The sequence below is a fragment of the Pteropus vampyrus genome, unplaced genomic scaffold (assembly GCF_000151845.1).
Source record: "Pteropus vampyrus isolate Shadow unplaced genomic scaffold, Pvam_2.0 Scaffold74, whole genome shotgun sequence".
Lineage (NCBI taxonomy): Eukaryota > Metazoa > Chordata > Mammalia > Chiroptera > Pteropodidae > Pteropus > Pteropus vampyrus.
The window spans coordinates 4,390,043-4,411,181 of NW_011888855.1; the positions used below are offsets into that span (position 1 = coordinate 4,390,043).

General features: G+C 35.1%; 1 protein-coding gene and 1 non-coding gene across 3 annotated transcripts in view; one reads left to right on the forward strand and one right to left on the reverse strand.

Moving 5' to 3' along the window:
- The window catches only part of RAD50 (RAD50 double strand break repair protein), an 85,648-nt gene that overhangs the window by 20,079 nt on the left and 44,430 nt on the right, over positions 1-21,139 (forward strand). For both annotated transcript variants that reach the window (XM_011362283.2, XM_023531903.1), the window contains exons 3-11: positions 1,598-1,749; positions 4,688-4,873; positions 5,217-5,421; positions 15,019-15,147; positions 15,388-15,553; positions 17,231-17,424; positions 17,834-18,040; positions 19,136-19,318; positions 19,766-19,923. In XM_011362283.2, the coding sequence (XP_011360585.1) occupies positions 1,598-1,749; positions 4,688-4,873; positions 5,217-5,421; positions 15,019-15,147; positions 15,388-15,553; positions 17,231-17,424; positions 17,834-18,040; positions 19,136-19,318; positions 19,766-19,923 (1,580 nt within the window). The remainder of the gene's footprint in view (positions 1-1,597; positions 1,750-4,687; positions 4,874-5,216; positions 5,422-15,018; positions 15,148-15,387; positions 15,554-17,230; positions 17,425-17,833; positions 18,041-19,135; positions 19,319-19,765; positions 19,924-21,139) is intronic.
- Positions 17,034-17,173, reverse strand: LOC111741188. Its single transcript, XR_002780928.1, has one exon. It is a non-coding gene; the product is annotated as a small nucleolar RNA SNORA42/SNORA80 family (small nucleolar RNA).

Consider the following 21,139-nt stretch of genomic DNA (forward strand, 5'->3'; position numbering starts at 1 on the left):
CACCCATCTTTCCACCCGTGGTTGATATCACACATGCACTCAGAGATACTCTTCACCCGTCTTTGGCCACTCCCCTTGTGGGGATCTTTCAGGCACTTCTTAGCAATTGGTGTGTTGGTATAAACCCCTGACTCGGAATACTGGAGTAGACTGCTCACGGAGATCCAGTGACACCACCCTAAGCCACATGAGATTCGCCACGGAACCATGGATAGGGACTCAACTCGCGCTTCATAGCAAGGCCATGTCTCAGTCACACTCAGTCACACACCAAACACACTCTACCCTCTGCCTTATGTACCTGAGAGGTCACAGTTTCCTCTAACAAATGTAGAGTTACTCGGGTGACCTCGGGAGTTAATCAGAGTCCCCTTCTGTCCTCTAGCAGACAGGCTGTTCTTGGGACCCAGGTCCTTACCACTCAGTTGGGTGGTTCTCCTGAGCTTGTTCCTGTGCCTCTCCGGGTTCCATTGTGCTTCTGGGGTGACCGCCCAAGGTCACTGGAAGAGACGTAACTCCCTTTACAGGCAAGCAGAATCCGTGTCTCCCCGCATCCTGGGGGCCGGACCCGAAGATAAGGGAGGCGAAAAACTGCCACCTCCAGATCCTGGATGAGCCCCTAGAAATGTTGCGGGATTCTCGAACAGAGAGACAGGACACTGAGGCTATAAGCAGGAAGCAGCATTTATTGATGCCGGCAGCGGCTCAGCGGATTCTTTTCCAAAGGCTGAGCCCCAATTGCAACATAACAGGCAGTTTTATACAGTCTTATCAGTCCTACACAGCTACAGATATAAGGAAGAACATTAATTGGTTGGCAAGCTATGAGAAACTGATGTTAACCGGAGAGTCCTTGAAGTGGGGGCAATCAGGAATGAACTCGTTTGAGCAGGAAATGGCAAGGCAGGGTCAGGCTGCCACAATGCATCATCTACTTATAGTCATAAAGAAATAATAGACAAACCCAAATTTTAGGAGACATTCTGTTTTTTTCAAAATTATCAGTCATGAAAGTCAAGGAAAATCTGAGGAAGCATTCCCGACTGAAATAAACTAAAGGGACATGGCAACAATGTATAGTTCAGAACTGTGTGATACAGTGTGTAATTCTGAGCTGGATTTTGTTGTTGCTAAATATGTATTGAAACAATTGGTAATACTTTAATGGGATCTGAGAATTATATGGTATTAATATATCAGTATCAATTTCCTGATTTTTATGGTTGGAAATGTCTTTGTTTTGTAAGAATCATTGGTAATGGGACAGCAGATCAGCAATGTACTCTCAAGTGGTTCAGGGGAAAAAGTTATGTATACTGTATTTCTACTTTTCTGTAACTTTGTGATTGTTTAAAAAATATTTTAAAAGACTCTTTTAGTACTTAAAAAGATAAAATTCATTTATTTGAAAAATCACATATCTGATATCTTAACGATGCTGAATAATGGAAATGTATAATACAATTTTAGTAAATCAGTTAAATAGTAAAATTAATTTTTTTGTCCTCATTTTTGGTAAGATTGCTTATATCCTTTCAGAACTAATGTTTTGATGCTTGCTAAGGTAGCATAATTTTTTTCTATTTTACCTTCAAAGATTGCTCAAGAAACAGATGTTAGAGCCCAGATTCGTCTACAGTTTCGTGATGTCAATGGAGAACTTGTAGCTGTGCAGAGATCTATGGTGTGTACTCAGAAAAGCAAAAAGACAGAGTTTAAAACCCTGGAAGGAGTCATTACTAGAACAAAGTAGGTATTTGTTTTATATTTGAATATCTGTTCATTTTCTCTCTTTTAATTTATGTTTTTTTCTACAATTTTAAGTTTATTTCAGGGAGTATAATAATTTTTTTTAACAGATTTTATTTTTTAGAGCAATTTTAGCTTCTCAGAAAAATTGAGCAGAAAGTAGAGTTCCAGCATATTCCCTATCCCTACACATGCACAGCCTCACCCACTATCACCATTTAATTTTTTATTTGATTATTATTTATCAGGTAAATAGAATGATCTTATTAAAGATTTAGTGGTAATACTTCATTCCTTTTCGTAATTTATGAAGAGTTGCTGAATTGAAGGTACATAATCACTCAAATATAGATTGAATGAATGAAAAATGCTAGTGTTAGGGATAGGTAAGATGACAAGTAGACAAATAGGAAAGAGTAATAATTTGTCCCTTTCAACTGTTAACATTCTGCTTAGAGCAGGTGTCATCTTGTAATGAGTATGGATTTTGGAATTAGGCCACCCTGAGTTCAAAGCTTTATCTTTGTTGAGCAAATTACTTAACTATCACCTTACCCTTACATTTTGTTTATTTATGTATTTGTTAAACTAATTAAATAATTTCTATATTTAACTAATAATGTTTAGCAGCTGCTATGTGCTAGAGACACTGGCTTCTCAAGTGACTTCTTTTCATTGGTTTTTAAACACACTCCGGTCACTCCCATACCCTTGGATTTCATTTCACTTCAGTTACTGTCTCCATCTTTCCCTATTTACAGCTAATCTTCTCAAGAGTTGATACTGTTTCTCTTTTTTTACTCCTTCTCTAGCCCTGTTCCTCTACTGAAACAGCTCCAACTAAGGACACTAGTAACCTATATATTAATTAAAATAATGCTCTTGCTATACAAAATAGACTTCGTAGCCAGCAAGCCTCTGTTTTTTTTCATTTGTAAAATAGGGGTTTATTATCACTGTACATATAAAGAAAGATGTTGGAAGGATTAAACTAATGCACATAAAATACTTAATATGTAACAAGAGCTGATATATTAGTTTTCTATGATTGCTATAACAAGTCACAAACTTAGTGGCTTAAAACAACACAAATTTATTATCTAACAGTTCTGTAGTTTAGAAGTTTGAGTTGGCTCTCACTGGCCTAAAATCAAGGTATTAGCAGGGCTCTGTTCCTTTTCGGAGGCTGTAAGGAAAAACCTGTTTGCTTGCTCTTGCCATCCTTTAGATGCCACCCACATTCCTTGGTTCATGGTCTTCTATCTTCAAAGCCAGCAACAGTGGGCAGAGTTCTCACATTGCATCACTATGACCTCCTTTTCTGCCTCCCTCTCCCACATTCAAGGACCCTTGTGATTACCTTGGCCCCACCTAGATAACCTAGGATAATCTATTTTAAAGTCAGATGATGGGCAACCTTGATTTCATCTGCAATCTTAATTCCCCTTTGACAGTAACCTAACATATAAGCAAATCCTAGGTATTAGAATATAGATACCTTCGGAGGGCCATTGTTCTGGGTACTACAGCTCAGTAGTGGTAGCTGTTAGTCACTTCTTGCTTGAGTATTTTTTTAGACTTTCATGACATGTCAAACATCGTTCCCTCTTTCTCTCCCTTATAGCCAATAAAGATTGGGTTCTACAGGCTCACTCCTTGATCCTCTTTTGTTTGTGCTCTATATTCTCTTCCTAGATAATCTCATTCATATTGCTAAAATTACTGCATATTCATAGGTGACTCACAAATTTATGTCTTCAGGCCGGACCTGTTCCCAGACCCCCTGTACCCACCTGCCTTTCTCATTTTGTACCAGTTGTTTCAAAGATACCTCAGATTCAACTATACCAAGTTCATTATCCTTTTTCTTCGATTCCCCTTAAAAAATCTCCCACACCTTGGTCCTCTTACAGTGTTCCTCCTCTCAGTGAATGGCACCACCATCCATCCAGTGACAGAAGCCAAAAACCTAAGTCTATTTTGATACTTTCCTTGCATATTCAGTCCATTACCAAGTACTGTGGATTTACCTTACATGTCTTTTGAGTCTGTTTCTCTCCATCTCTACAACAACCGTTCTAGTTCAAGCTACCATCATCTTTTCCTGGAGCAATGTGATAACCTATGTCCATTCTATCCTCCTACAAAACTTTCTCAATTTATTCAGTGTAATATTTTAAACATACATACTGCAATGTATAAACGGCAGTAAAGACAGACAGTGCCTCTGCCCACTTAATCTAGTTGTTAACAGATATGGACAGAAGATATGGAAGAAAATGGTGGATTTGTCCTCCTGCTGAAAGATAGAGATCTCTTAGAACCCCAGGGCAGGGATTCTTCTGGCTCTGGATATAATGATGTAGGGAACTCAATTTAAAAGACCTCGAGGCAGTTCTTTCTATTGGATTACTTTGGCAATGTGACCCTAGAACTTGAGGTCTAAGAATGAAGAATCCTCCTTGGATTTGCTTAGATGGGTACCACTAAGGTTTGCCTTTACTCTCCATTTGCCATCCATATGTCTGTTATTGAACAACTCCTTATCTGACCTACATAGTCTTTAGAAGTTTTTAAGGCACCTTTGCCTGTCTGCTGTGGATCATCATACTTTTATTCTAAGTCTCTTATTTTCCTTATTTTTAAGTTTCTAGGGATGGGAGATAGTTTTCTTTTTATGTATTATCTACAAATATTTTAAATTATTATATTTAAAAGTCCAAATATGTAAAAAAAAATGACATTTTTTTCTATGCTACCCTGTTTTATGTACTTTTTCATTGGTGAACTGCTGAATCATTTCAGAATACTTTTTATTGTAATAAGACGAATGAAGGGACTTTTTTAATATAAGTACAGCATGAAAACTTGAGTAAGCAATAGAATAGGTGCAGTTGGAGGTTATTTTACGTAAATTCTTGATTTTCATTTTCCACAGGCATGGTGAAAAGGTCAGTCTCAGCTCTAAGTGTGCAGAAATTGACCGAGAGATGATAAGTTCTCTTGGGGTTTCCAAGTCTGTGCTAAATAACGTCATTTTCTGTCATCAAGAAGATTCTAACTGGCCTTTAAGTGAAGGAAAGGCTTTGAAGCAAAAATTTGATGAGATTTTTTCAGCAACAAGGTTCGTAATCTTTAATTAGACTTTGTAGCCCCTTAAGTTATTGACTCATTGTTCCAATTTGGATGCTTTTTTAAAAAAAAAACATAAAATTTTAAAAGCAAAAAAGTCTTTAGTTATTTAGTCTTTCACTTGGTGGCAACCAGTGGGCATATTTCCTTTCAGTTTTTTTTCTGTGCATATTTTTTTGCCTGGTTGCCAGTATATATCTTTTTCACTTACCATTATGTCATAAGCATTTTCTAAGTTATTAAAAACTCTTTTAATGACTGCATAATATTCCACTGTATGAATATACAATTGTTTACTTAGTCAGAAATTTGATTTTTATTTAATATCTTCAAAGGTACATTAAAGCTTTGGAAACAATCCGGCAGGTACGTCAGACACAAGGTCAGAAAGTAAAAGAATGTCAAACAGAGCTAAAATATCTGAAGCAAAATAAAGAAAAAGCTTGTGAGATTCGCAATCAGATTGCTAGTAAAGAAGACCAGTTAACATCTTCAAAGGAAATTGTCAAAGCCTATGAGAATGAACTTGATCCATTGAAGGTAATTTGATTTCTTGTATGATGAAGAGAAAGTCACCTTTTACCATGGTAGCACTCACCCCTAAACCACTTTATTTTTACATGAATTTTAATTGTGTACATATTTCTTGAAAAAATTATCAGACTATATAATGTTATAGTTTAATGTTATAGGTCCTTTTTTTTTTTCTTTTAAGATGGTTAGTCTTAAAAATTGCCCAGACCTTGGATTTGAGAGTAAAAAATTTGTAGCATGATACTAAATTAGTAATGTAGATCCCTAGTTATTAAATATTAGTATAATGACCCAACTGTACTGTTCTGGTCTTAAAGAGGTTTTTTAACTGAAAGATCTTTTTAGAGATTTTTTATAATTTGCAGAATGTTCTTGACATTGCACAAATTTCGGAATTGATGCATAGCACGTTGATATATAGTCATACACCATGTAATGACATTTTGGTCAACAACAAACCATAAATACGATAGTGGTCTCATAAGATTATAATGGAGCTGAAACATTCCCATCAACTAGTGACTCTGTAGTCATCCTACGTTGTAGTGCAGTGTGGTACACATGGATTTGTGGTGATGCCGTTGTAAACAAACCTGTGCTACCAGCCAGATGAAAGTATAGCACATATAGTTATGTACAGCACATACTACTTGATGATGACAGTAAATATTTCTGTTTTATATATTTACTGTACTTTTTATCATTACTTTAGAGCATACTCTTTTTACATACCAACAAAAGTTTGCTGTAAAACATGCCCCATTACATTGGCAGCAGCTTCATACATCTCATGTTTACCATGTCTCTTGAATGCATCATTTTCTCTTGTGCTTGATTTAATCTCACATTATTTTGTTCATCATGGCCCCTGAGTGTACAAAATCCACTGCTAATGTTGCTAGTTACAGATCATATTGAATGAGTGACCTGGAAACAAAATGAAACAGATTAAGGTCTATGAAGGTGGAAAATCAGTGATCATTATTGCTCACCAGTCAGGTACATCCCATTCCACCAATAGTTACAGTCTTGAAGTACCAGAGCAAAGTAATGGAAACTATTAAAGGAACTGCTTCACTGACAACAACGAGACTAACAAAATTCAAGAAGGGCCTGTATCGGACATGGAGAAACTTCTAATGATCTGGATTGAAGACCAGACACATAAGTGTATTCCTCTCAGCAACATGAAGATCACGGTCAAAGCAGTTTGTTTGCAATGTTGAAAGAAAAGGCTGGATCCTCCTACTATGTTGAAGGCTGTGGGTGGTTTAAACCCACAGTTTAAACTATTCAAGAATTGTTATTCATTACATAATGTAAAAATAAGTGGTGATGTGAAATCAGTTAAAGACTGTTTGGAAACTCTAGAGAAGCTGATTTTGGAGGAAAATCACTTGCCAGAGCAAATATTTAATATGGATGAAACCTTCCTGTTCTGGAAACGGATGCCTGAAAGGACTTTCATCCATAAGGAGACCAAGTCAGTGCCAGGTTTCAGGGCTTTTAAAGACAGAAAGAATAATAATCTTGTTTGGGAGGCAGTGTTACACACTGCAAATTGAAAGCTTTTGTGATCTGGCACAGTGAGAACCTCAGGGCCTTCAAGCCTATCAGTAAGCACATATTGCCAGTGTACTACAGGAGCTATAAGAAGTACTGGATGACCCAGCTCCTCTTCTAAGATACCCTCCTGAGTTGCTATGCCCACAAAATGGAGAAGTACTGTTTGGAAAATAGGTACCTGTCAAGATTTTGCTTATTGTAGATAATACTCCTGGATGTCCTCCTTTTATTGGTGATCTTCACATATCAAAGTGGTGCCATCTCTTTGATTCAACACCATCTCTTTGATCCAACCAATGCAGTGGATCAAGGAGTTATGTTAGTTTCAGGTATATAACATAATGGTTAGACATTTATGTAATGTACAATATAATCCCTCTTGTTAGTCTAGTACCTACCTGGCACTAGTCATAGATATTACAGTATTATTGACTATATTCCCTTTATGTATTTACATCCCGTGACTATTTTCTAACTACCAATTAAGGCCTGCTCTCTGAGGAGGACCTTTACCTATTGCTGTAACTTAGACACTGAGAAGATACTGATGCAGTTCTGGAAGGATTACAAATGTATGACTGCATTAAGAACCTTTTTTGAGCTTGAGGTTGATGTCACTAAGGAGTGTCTGAATGGCATCTGGAAGAAGACACTTAAGAGGTTCATTCATCCATGACTTTCAAGGATTTACCAGGATGAGGAGGTTAGAAAAATCGAAAAGGCTGTGGTTAAGATGGCAAACAGCTTTAACCTGGATGTGGGTGAGGATGACCTAGAGGACCTCATAGGGGTGGTTCTTGAGGAATTGACTAATGAGGAATTGTTGGGACTGAAACAAGAATGCATAGCTGAAGAAAAGGCAAGAGAAAAGAAAATCGCAGAAGAAAACTCCCAAGAAAATTTATAGTGAAGCCTTTAGCAGAAGCTTTTTCAGACTTCAACAAACTCTTTAAAATGTTTGGTAACATATACCTCAACATGGAAAGGTTTTCATTAATAATAGAGAAGAATGTTCATGGTACATTATCTGCTTACAAGCAAGTGTATGATGAGAAAAACAAACCAAACAAACCATATTTCTGAAAAGAGTGACATCTACTTAAGATCCCCAGGCAGGTCTTACAGGAGGTATTCCAGAAGAAGTTATTGCTATCATAGGTGGTGATAGCTCCATGGGTATTACTGCCCCTGAAAACCTTTCAGTGGGATGAGATATGAAAATGGATATTGATGATCCTGACCTTATGTAGGCCAAGGCTAATGTGCGTGTTTGTATCTCAAGTTTCAACAACAACAACAACAACAAAATAGAAAAAAGATTATAGTAAAGGATATAAAGAAAGAAACTATTTTTGTACAGCCATACAGTGTGTTTGTGTTTTAAGCTAAATGTTATTACGGAGGAGTCAAAAAGTTAAAATTTCAAGTTTATAAAAGTAAAAGTTATAGTAGGCTAAGGTTAACTTATTACTGAAGAAAGAAAAATATTTTTTTTTATCAATTTAGTGTAGCCTAAGTGTACAGTGTTTATGATGTTTACAGTGGTGGATAGTAATGTGTAGGCCTTCACATTCACTTACCACTCACTCACTGACTTACCCAGAGCAACTTCCAGCCCTGCAAACTCCATTCATGGTGTGAGTAAGTGAACTTATACAGTTCATACCTGTGTTGTTCAAGGGTCAACTGTACTGTACCTATTATGTGTTTAGATACACTAAAATACCATTGCGTTACAATTGCCTACAGTATTCAGTACAGTAACATGCTGTACAGGTTTGTAGCCTAGGAGCAATAATCTGTACCATATAGCCTAGATGTGTAATAGGCTATGCCATCTAGGTTTTTGTAAAGTGCACTCTGTGATGTTTGCACAATGACAAAATCGCTTAACGCATTCTCAGAATATACCATCATTAAGCAATGCAAGACTGTATTTGCAGATGTGTATAGCTTTCCAAACTCTTTTGGTTTATAAAAAACACCTTAAGCAAATCTCATTCATTCATTTCACAATCATTTATTGAGTGTATCCTGTGTGTAAGGATATACTATTGTTGGGGCTACAGGTATAATGAAGACTACAATAGCATCTTTGCCCTTAAGGTATTCGTAGTCTAAATAAGTAAGAGCATTCTTGAAAATGGCTATTTTCTAGGTTACAGATATAGCAAAAAAAATTTTTGAAAAACCATTTAAAAATTGTTGATTTGGTTTTTTTAAACTCATCTATAAATACTAGTATAGATCTTTGAATTGTAAACTAAGAAAGCTAGTTTCGTTTCTGTCTTAATGCCCATTGATAATAATGCATGCTTTAGTAAATATTGTTTTATGCATAGCACTGTGACAAGTGCTGTTTGGGATAAGGAAGCCAAAGACTGGAACCTTGCTTTTAAAGAACTTAAAATCTAATTGGAGAAACAAGGAAACTCTTTTAAAAGATAGGATTACAAAGTATAAATTGAAGAGGTACATAAATGATATAGTTTGGAACGTAGGTTCTCTAGTAGCTAAAAATGGTGATTACAGGATAAATGAGAAAAGGAAAAAAAAACATATAAATTGGACTACATCAAAATAAAAAAACTTCTGCAAACTATACCATCAAGAAAGCAAAAAGACGACCCACAAAATGGGAGAAAATATTTGCAAGTTATATATCTGATAAGGGACTTGTATCTGGGACATAAAAACATATAATTCAATAATAAAAAAATGAATAACAATTTGAAAATGGGTAAAGGATCTGAATAAATACTTCTCTAAAGTATTTATGTGATAAATACTTTATCATATAAAGTATGATATATGTGTCCAATGACACAAATGTGTCCAATAAAGTATGATATATATGTGTCCACAGATATGTATGTGTCCAATGAGTATATGAAAAGGTGCTTGAGGACAGTATTTATCAGGTGGGATGAATGCAAATCAAAACCACAATGAGATACCACTTCACACTCACTGGAATGACTATAAATCAAAAAGATGTAAGTGTTGAGGATGTAGAGAATTTGGAGCCCTCATATTTGCTGATGGGAATGTAAAATGTTGCAGCCACTTTGGAAAATAGTAAGTTCCTCAGAATGTTAAACATAAAGTTACCATATGACCCAGCAATTTCACTCTGATGTATCTTATACCCAAGAGAAGTTAAAACATACATCTGCACAAAAACTTGTATAGGTCTGTTCAGAGCAGCATTATTCATAATAGCAAAGAAATGAAAACAACTCAAATGTCCATTAACTGATCAGTAAAATGTTACATATCCATATATCGGAGTATTATTTAGCCATAAAGGGAATGATGTTCTGATAGATGCTACAACATGCAAAAACTTCAAAAACATGCCGAGTGAAGCCAATCACAAAAGACCACATATTATGTGATTCCATTTATTTGAAATGCCCAGAATAGGCAAATCTATAGAGAGAGATTTGAGGTTGCATAGGGTAAGTGTTAGAGAGGAATGAATAGTGACTGCAAATGAGTACAGGATTTCTTTTTGGAAGCTGAAAATGTCATAAGATTAGATTATACTGATGGTTATACAACTTTGAATATACTAAAGAACATTGAACTCTACATTTTAAACAGATGAGTTGTATGATATATGAATTATATCTTAACAACGCTTTTAAAAAAACATTATGGTATTGAATAGAAATCTGTCACAAAGCCTTCATAGAGAAGGCATGGCTGAGCTACACCTTAAAGAATGGGAGGAAATCAGATTGACAAACTAGAGGCATTTTATGTATGTTTGTATTCATTTTGCACTTTCTCTTAATAATACATGCTCACAATGAAAAAATTATAGAATACTGAAAAGTAAGAGATGTTCTTCCCACTTGTCATCTCTGACCCCAGATATATCCTACTAGCAGCTTTTCTTGCATGTGTGTGTGTATACATTCACATGTGTATACACACACACACACATATACACACATATACATACAAGCTTATCAAAACAGTATCACGTGAGAAAAAGCCTGGGTTAAGTATATCAGGGTAAAAGGAGTAAGAGATAAGAATTGTGGTCAGATCATAAAGAATGACAAAGTATGCTGTATCTTAGGATGAGCTGTCTTGATAACTGTGTGTAGGTACTACAGTAATTACCAAGATATTTGAACACATTTCATTTTCTTCAGGAGCAGCCTGGTTGGAAAGATGACAAACACACATAAGTCAGAAAAAGAAAAGAGCTGTAAGAGCTCTGAGGTGGCCAGAGAGGACTTTATGGGACTGAATTTGGGGTATGATTTTTTGACCACAAATGAGTAGGTAATTAGAGACACAGGAACAGTAAAATGCAAGCTGTCTGAACACTATTAAGGAAAGCCATATAGTTGAAATGGAGCATTAGTATAGGAAATGATGTCAAGATAGGGCTGTGATAATACCTGATATTTATTGAATGGTGCCAGGATTCCAAGACTGTAGCAGACATTGAGGTGTTTGTAAATTTCTTTATTTGTATTTAATTTTGATGAGTTCTCCAAGGGTTTAATCTTATTCTGTGTATCCTCAGAGCCTAGCCCAGTGCCTGGCACATAGCAGGTGGTTCAGTAGATATTTATTAAGTGAGTAATTTCCAAAGTCTTTTTTTAGCTCTCATATATGAGAATTCCCTTCATAGAACTCAGTGTAAAATTTGAGTCAAATCACCTTCCCAGCAGCCCTCCAGAGACAATTTCACACTATAATTCATGCTTCTCCATTTTTACCAATTCCCTCTATCTTTAGGAACTCTCTCATAAACTACTTTATTCCCATCCCACCCCATCTTATCCTGACTTTGGCCCTTTGAGCCCTTTTTTCCTTTCTTGCCTTCAGGGGAAACTACTTGAGAAACTTGTTTCCAAATTCAAATACACCCTCTGTCCCTCTTATTTATTTTCCTTACATTCCATATACAAGTTCATAGTCCTTGTATGCATGATAGCACAACAGCCCATTTGTTTGTCTCTATTCACACTAGAGCCTAAGCTTTAAACAATCTGCTATATTTTTCATTGTTTGCAAATTTGTCTTCTTTTATTAGGATATGTGCTCTGGGGATAGAGCCAAAACACAGATACCAAAGATCCACAGAATCTGGTTACTGGCTGGATTTAAAAAATGAAACAGCTAGATATGTCACAAAAGATTCAAGTCTAGATAATGTTAATGTCACCAAGAAGCAGTGAAAACACTGATAAGAGAGAAGCCAAGAAGTTTGAGGTGCATACCTAGCTGAGGTGTTGACAGAAGTATACCTTAAAGATATTGCAGGTTCAGTTCCAGACCACCACAATAAAATGAGTGATAATCTTTTTGCTGCTGGAGGGTCTTTCCTTCAATTTGTAAAAACAAACAAACAAACAAAGTAACATCTGTGAAGTGCAATAAGATGAGATATGCCTTTATTTAGTGCTCTGAAGAATCAATCTAGTTCTTTGTTCAAAAGATATTTTCTGAACACAGAATTTTTTCACAAGTGATGTGAATAGTCTCATCCGTTGAGGGCCAGCTGTATGGCACTAATTGATCAAAGTGCTTTAAAATGTATTGTGTAAGCCTGATATTAACCCTGTGAGGTTTAATAGGCAAGAAAACTAAGGCACAAGTGATCATATTAGAAGTAAGAGGTAAAACCAAGATTTGAGTCCAGGCCTCTCTGATTCCTAAGCCCATACTTTTAAACTCAGATTTATTGAAGTTTAACTTACATATAGGAAAACCTACTTTTTTAAAAGTGTATAATTTAATGAGTTTGGGCAAATGCATATAGTTAGCATAACCATCACTACAATCAAGATATAGAACATTTCTATCACTGCAAAACGTTCTTTCAAGTCTTTTTGTATTTAATCCCCTCCCTCCACTCTCAGCCTTTGGTAACCACTGTTTTGTTTTCTGTCATAGTTTTGCCTTTTGTAGAATGTCACATGAATGAAATGATAGATTATGTAGTCTTTTGTGTCTGGCTTCTTAGCATGTTGATTTTAATTAACTTATGTTGTCGCATGTATGAATAGTTCATTCCTTTTTATTTCTGAGAGTATTCCATTGTATGGATATATTACAGAATGTGTTCATCGGTTCCCTGGTTAATGGACATTCAGTTTCCAGCTTTTAGCTATTACAAATAATCTGCTTTAAACTTTTGTGTGCAGGTTTTTGGAGTATGTTTCATATGTCTTTGGTAACTCCCTAGGAATAGGGCTGCTAGTTTGAATGGTAAGTGTAGTTTAAATGTATGAGCTGTCAAACTATCTTTCAAAGTGGCTATACCATTTCATAGTTCTCTCAACAACATACATATAAGAGGGCAGTTGCTCTGCATCCTTGTCAGTACTTAGTATTGTTAGTTTTTTTTATTTTAGCCATTCTAAGACATGTATGATTTATCACTGAGCATTTTAATTTTCATTTTCCTAATGTGTGTAGATGTTGAGCATCCTTTTTATGTGTTTATTTGCCATTTAAATATTGTCTTTGGTAAAGTATCCATTCAGCTCTTTTGCCTAATTTTAATATATTTTTTCTTCTTTTTGAGCTGAATATTAAGAATTCTTTATATATTCTGGATACAAGCCCTTATCAGATATATATTTTGCAAATATGTTATTTTCTTAACAGCTTTTCAAAAGGCGAGGTTTTTTTAATTTTGATGAAGTCTGCTTTATCAATTTTTTCTCCCGTAGTTTGTGATTTTTGTTTCCTATCTAGGTAATCTTTGACCCAAGGTCATGAAGATTTTCTTCTGTGATTTCTTCTTGAAGTTTTATAGTTTGAATTCCTACATGTACTATATGCTCCATTTCAGGTTAATTTTTAAATATGGTGCAAAGTTAGGTTGAGGGGTTTTTTTGCAGATGTGCAGTTGTTCCAGAACACAGAACCTACAGTCTTAACCATTTTACTACCCTGCCTCCTAATCTTTTATTGTTGAGTATGTGGCTTTATACAAGCCTCCAAGCCTCCAACTCTTCTACTTAGCACATATAGTCTCATAGGGTAAAGGAAATGTGTAGCAGCACCTAGTATAATGTCTACCATATAATAGGCATTCAATCAATGATAGCTATGGTTATTATTGTAAAATCACTTTTTTCAAATCTCATTCTTTCATTCAGCTAACATACTAAACAAGTATCACATGTGCTGGTAATGCATTAGTGAACAAAGTAATCCCATTTTTATGGTGATTACATGCTACTCAGTATACAGATCACAAGATATGTTATTAGTATAATTTTATTAAGTGACATTAAAGTTGAGGATGCATTTTGGTGCAGCTTTGAAAGCTTACAATTAATATTAAGCACTCTGGTAATGTGTTAGTTTAAAAATTAGGTTCTGCACATGTCTTAGAAGAGGAATTGGTCAGCCTTGGAATCGTAGTAGCAAACAGTGGAAGTACCCAGCATCATCTAAGGGGAGAATTCTCTGAGCCAGGCAGGTCACACATATTTCTAGGAGACGAGGCAGCCACCTGTCCCTGGAAGCAGGGCATAGGGATCATTTTTCATACTTCACTTGTTCAAAGTCCTCTGCTTGAACAAATTTTAAATTGAAGTATAGTCTTCCATGTAAATTTGCCTATAGGCTCAGAATGCACTGGTGACTCACCACGAGTTTCTAGCCCACTCAGTAGTTCTAATGTTTTTTTTTTTTTTTTTTAGTACATTAAATACTCAGCTTTTTGAAGATTAAATTCTTAAAATGTGGAACTTTACATAATATGGCTCTAAGTACCCAATGAATGAATGACTTGTGGGAGGCATTGAAAGCAGGGCTTGGGCTTTGGAGTTAAAATTGGAGTTTAATTCCTGCTTTTCTTTACTAGCTATGAGGCATTGGGCAGGTTACTTACTGTCTTTGATCCTGTTTCTCTGTGTCCCTTTACAGCGTTGTTAGCATTAAATAAGGTCTCTTTTACCAAGTGCCTGGCTCTAGCACATCTTATTTCTCTTCATACATCTGAAGTATAAACTATAATGAATTTTATTTATGTAGTTTGTTTACAATTTTCAGAATCGTCTAAAAGAAATTGAACAAAATCTCGCTAAAATAATGAAACTTGACAATGAAATTAAAGCCTTGGAAAGCCGAAAGAAGCAAATGGAGAAAGATAATAGTGAACTAGAACAGAAAATGGAAAAGGTTTGTAGTAGTAGAATTTTGTTCTACTTCGAAAAATTAAGATTATTGTAGTGAACCTCATTTGAATCCCTTTTGCCACTCACGTTTTGGAAAAAAAAAAAACATAAAAATCATAATTTTTGTCTTCCATGTACATGTTAAAAAGAAGGATATTGAATAAGCTTTGGTTTATATTTTGTACCTCAGACCAATATCTTCTTATGTTTATTCATTAAAGCTCTTTATTTTGGTTCTACATAGGTTTTTCAAGGGACTGATGAGCAACTAAATGATTTATATCACAATCACCAGAGAACAGTAAGAGAGAAAGAAAGGAAATTGGTAGACTGTCAGCGTGAACTGGAAAAATTAAATAAAGAATCTAGGCTTCTCAATCAAGAAAAGTCAGAACTACTTGTTGAACAGGGTAGGACAAAGTGTTTACTTGGTCTTTTTTTCTTATTGTACTATTATGCATTTTCTGCATGAATGATGAATCTCTAGGGAACTATGCTGAGTGAAAAAAGCCAGTCTTGAAAGATTATATACAGTGTATTTCCATTTATATAACATTTTTGAAATGCCAAAATTTTAAAAGTGGAGGACAGATTAGAGGTTGCTAGGGTTACTAAGTAGGAGGAGGGGCGGAAAAAAGGTTAGTGTGGTTATGGCTATAAAAGCAACAAAAGGGATTCTTGTGGTATTGGAACTGTTCATTATCTTGACTGTCATGTAGATATATCAGCTAACACAGGTGATAAAATTATATAGAGCTTAGTATGCGCATACAAATGGGCACAAGTAAAAGTGGAGAACTCTGAATGAGATCGATGGATTGTATCAGTGCCTATATCCTGGCTGATACACTACAGCAGGTCCGCGAATATCTTTGTTTCATTACAATGTTTTTGAGATGCATAGGAACTTAACTCTTGTTTATGTCAATTAGCCTATGGTAAATTTGGTTTCATTATATGTCGTTTTGCTTAAAGTTGCAGAACCTATCCATGACATTAAGTGTATAGTTTTGCAAAAAAAGAAAAAAAAAAGCAGTTTTTGTACTCAATAATTCTGACACTGGATGTGTGGATTTTTTCACCCCAAGCAATTCTCTAATTCTCGGCAACTGGGTGTCCTGTAATTTAATTCAGTTCTGATACTGTCTGGAATTAGCACAGACCCTACAGAGGGCCCAGTCCCACGAGACCGCCTCCCACTTCCAATGCCAATCAAAAGGTCCAGGTTGTCTGTCACCTGTACTTCTGACCAACTAGCTATAAATCTGGCATTCCCACAACCCCTTCCTCAGGTTCAGTAATTTGCTGTAATAGCTCATAGAATCCAGGGAAACACTGTTATCAGTTTATAGTAGATGATACAGCTCAGGAACAGACAAATGGAAGAGATGCATAGGGCAAGGTATGGGGAAGGGACATGGCACTCTCCCAGCACCTCTGTGTTCACCAACCTGGAAGAAACTCTCTAAACCTTGCTGGTTAGGAGTCTTATGGAAGTTCCATGTAGGCATGATTGATTAAATTATTGGCCATCAGTGACTGAACTCAGTCTTCAGCCCCTCCCCAGAGTAGAGAAAATTCCTACTCTCTAATCACATAGTTGGTTCCTCTGATAACTAGTTCCCATCCTCCAAGACTCATTTGAATGGACTCAGGTATGGTTGAAAGGGACGTATAATAAATAACAAAAGATACTTCTCTCACCTTTATCACTCAGAAATTCTAAGAGTTTTAGGAGCTCTGTGCTGGAAACCAGGGACAAAGACCAAGTATGTATTTATCATTATATTATATTTGGGGAAACTGGGCAAAGGATGTAAGAGATCTTGCTGTACCTTTTTACAACTGCATGTAAATGTACAATTATCTCAATATTTTTTTTTTTTTTCCCACTGTGTAACCCACCTCAGTACCTGCAGCCTACGGGCGGGCACGGAAGCCAGGCAGTGGTTCAGGACTACAGTTTGCTCTGGCATGGGGCACTATGAGAGGCCCTGGGGGATGGGCCTGCCATAAATCCAAACCCATACGTTATCTCAATTTTTAAAAAATCAGCTGGAAAAAAAAGTTGTTATGGTTTTTTAAAGGTCGTCTACAGCTACAGGCAGATCGCCATCAAGAAAATATCCGAGCTAGAGATTCATTAATTCAATCTTTGGCAACACAGCTAGAATTGGATGGCTTTGAGCGTGGACCATTCAGTGAAAGACAGATTAAAAATTTTCACAAACTTGTGAGAGAGAGACAAGAAAAAGAAGCAGAAACTGCCAACCAACTGATGGTAAATATTGTTATTATTTTCTTTTGTTTGTGTCACATTCTCTTGTTGAATTGTTTTAATTTTTGGATGGACCTTATTTTGTGATATTTTTAAATTAGTGTTAGGATAGAATCTGCTACAAGGTAGAATAAACCTTTATGGAAGCAAATTTTTTAATATGTATAAGGATAAAAATATGAACAAAATGCAGTTCTACATTTTTTATTTGATTTTAAGTAAAATTTCTTTTTAAAGCTAATGGTAAAGAAAAAGTTTGCTCAGAATTAATAATGATTCTCTCTGGGTGATGGCCATCTCATATTTTTATACTTTTCTATATTTTCCTCAGTGTGCGTGTGATACTTTTATAGTGAAGAAACTTGGTTAATGAATTGTTTAGTGAAAAAAATTAATGCTTATTCTTATTTAGAATGACTTTGCAGAAAAAGAGACTCTGAAACAAAAACAGATAGATGAAATAAGGGATAAGAAAATTGGACTGGGAAGAATAATTGAACTAAAATCAGAAATCCTAAGTAAGAAGCAGAACGAACTGAAAAATGTGAAGTACGAATTACAGCAATTGGAAGGATCTTCAGACAGGATTCTTGAACTGGACCAGGAGCTCACAAAAGCTGTAAGATATTATTTGAGTAATCTAATAATTTTAAGGTATAAGACATTTAGATCCTTGCATTCCGAAGTATTTTTATCTGTCGTTGATCCTGATTATGGCATGTTAATAAAAATATCAACTTTGTCTAACAATCTCATTTAAAATGAACTCATCTAAATATCTTAACAACTTAATTGTTTGGTTCTGGAACCTGGTGGTTTAAAAATTAGAATTACCTAGTATGCATTTTAAAAATACTCTTAGTCTTTACTTCAGACCTTCCAAATCAAAATCTCTAAGGGTAGAGCATGGAAATGTGCATTAAAAACAAAACTAGGTAATTCTTATGAGTACCTTGGTTAAGAACCACTTACCTAAGTTAAAAAAAAAAAAAGTATTTTCCTCTAGTTTCCACATAATAATTTTACAAAATTATTATCATGTTATCACTTTTTCTGTGGTGGAAACGTTCTTAGCCAGTCTATTCTTTTGATGAATTTTCAGATTTTCTTCCTTGTTTCTAATCTTTTCTCTTCCTTCACATCTCCACCACCAAAGCAAGCATCCTTAAGCTTCATGAAACTCCCTCTCAGGTTCCATCTTGATAATTTAAGTAAACATTTCTTTTTGCTCCCTAATTAACATCTAGTGTACATTTTATGTCAGTTTAGTAGTACTCTATCACAATACTGTCTTGTAACGGGGAGGCACTGGTCAGGGGCTGCATTACACTATTTTTATAGTTTCTACATGCCAGGCAATGTAGTGAGTTACATGGGTACTTGATAAATACTAAGTTTTGACTGAGGAGTCACTAAACTGTATACTTAGACACATTTCTCTTAATTTTGCACTAATTCTCATTTCCACCCCCCTGTTTAGCCCTTCCAGATTTATTTACTAATTCTCGAGCATTATAACATAGTAAGACAACTTTATAAGATTTTCCTTAAAATTCTTATTCCTTGTTTTTTACTCTATTGGATAAAAACAAACTAATATTTTGACCATTCTAAGTGAGTAATATTTTTTTTGAGTAGTTAATTTCTAATACTCTTTGTCATTATTTTAATACAAACTATATAAACTTGTGCATTTGTTTGAATTATTTGTAAGGAACGTGAGCTAAGCAAGGCTGAGAAAAATAGCAATATAGAAACTCTAAAAACAGAAGTAATAAGCCTTCAAAATGAGAAAGCAGACCTAGACAAGACCCTGCGTAAATTGGACCAGGAGATGGAGCAGTTAAACCATCATACAACAACGCGCACCCAGATGGAGATGTTGACCAAAGACAAAGTATGACCTTTTTTCTTCTAATTATACTTTTTAGTATTTGAAATAGCTTGCCTTGTATTCATAGTTGATATAGTATTAGGTATGTAGTTGGTGTTTGCTTTATATTTTAGGGTCTAAATGAGCTTAATATTCTGTAAAATAGACTTTCAAGCTTAGAAATTATTTTCTAATTACAAAAAATTAAGAATAGAGAAGTATTGTGTGCATTGCTGTTAATTTTTGTCATATGCAGAAGTTTAATTTTTATATCATCAGACTTTTTACTCTTTTATGGCTTAGCAAAGCTATCCCCACTCTAAGACTAAGAAATTTTATATTTTCTTGTATTTTTATAATTTTACTTTTTTAAGCCCAGAAATATAATTAATCTAGAATTTATTTTTGTTCTTTGATATAATGTAGAGATACTGAGCTTTATTTTTAAAAGATATTTTTTTTCCCCTATAGGCTGACAAAGATGAACAAATCAGAAAAATAAAATCTAGGCACAGTGATGAATTAAATTCATTGTTAGGATATTTTCCCAACAAAAAACAGCTTGAAGACTGGCTTCATAGTAAATCAAAAGAAATTAATCAGACCAGAGACAGACTTGCCAAATTGAAGTAAGTAGTTGTAACAGTTGGGACATAATAGAAATCTCTTAGTTCATCCTTTCATTTCTAATTGTTTAAAACCATATTGTCATGAAATGGTATGTCTTGATAAATGACTTTAGTTCTCCTGTATTTTATGAATTAAGTAAAATGTTAACAGTGATTTGGGGCGTTTTTTTCCTTGAAAGTTTGTAGAACTAAGTGAGAGGATTAAAATTCTTCATAAAAATGCGACCTAAAACTATAAAACTCCTAGAAGAAAACATAGAGGGAAAGCTTTATTATATTGAAATAGGCAATAATATCTTGGATATGACACCAAAAACACAGGCAACAAAAGCCAAAATAGACAAGTGGTACTACATTGAACTTAAAAACTTCTGCAAAGCAAAAAGAAACAGTAAACAGAGGGAAAAGGCAGCCTACAGAATGGGAGAAAATATTTGCAAACCATGTATCTGATAAGGGGTTAATATCCAGAATATGTAATTCAACAGTTTAAAAAACCTAAATAGATTTAAAAATGGGCAAAGGACTTGAATAGATATTCTTCCAAAGATATACAAATGACCAACGAATATATGAAAAGATGCTCAACATCACCAATCACGAAAATTCAAATCAAAACCACTTCACACCAGTTAGGATGGCTACTGTCAAAAACACTTCACACCAGTTAGGATGGCCACTTCACACCAGCTAGGATGGCCACTATCAAAAACACAGAAAATAACAAGTGTTGATGAGAATGTTGAGAAATTGGAACCCTTGTGCACTGTTAGTGGGAATATAAAATGGTGCAGCCACTATAGAAAGCAGTACAGAGGTTCTTCAAAAAATTTAAAAAAGAATTACCAGATGATCCAGCAGTTCTACTTCTGAGTATATATTTAAAAGAATTGAAAACATAATCTTGAAGAGATATTTGCAAATTCATGTTTATTGCAGCATTATTCACAGTAGCCAAGAGGTGGAAGCAACCTAAATCCATTGATAGATGAATGAATAAAGAAAATTTGGTGTATACCCATACACACACATGTAATGGAATATTATTCAACTTTTAAAAAGAAGGAAATCCTGTCATATGCTACAACTTGGATGAAGCTTAAGGATATTAAGCTAAGCAAAATAAGCTAGTCGTGAAAAGACAAATACTGTATGAATCCACTTACATGAGGTACCCAAAGTAGTCAGACTCTTAGAAACAGAAAGTAAAATGGTC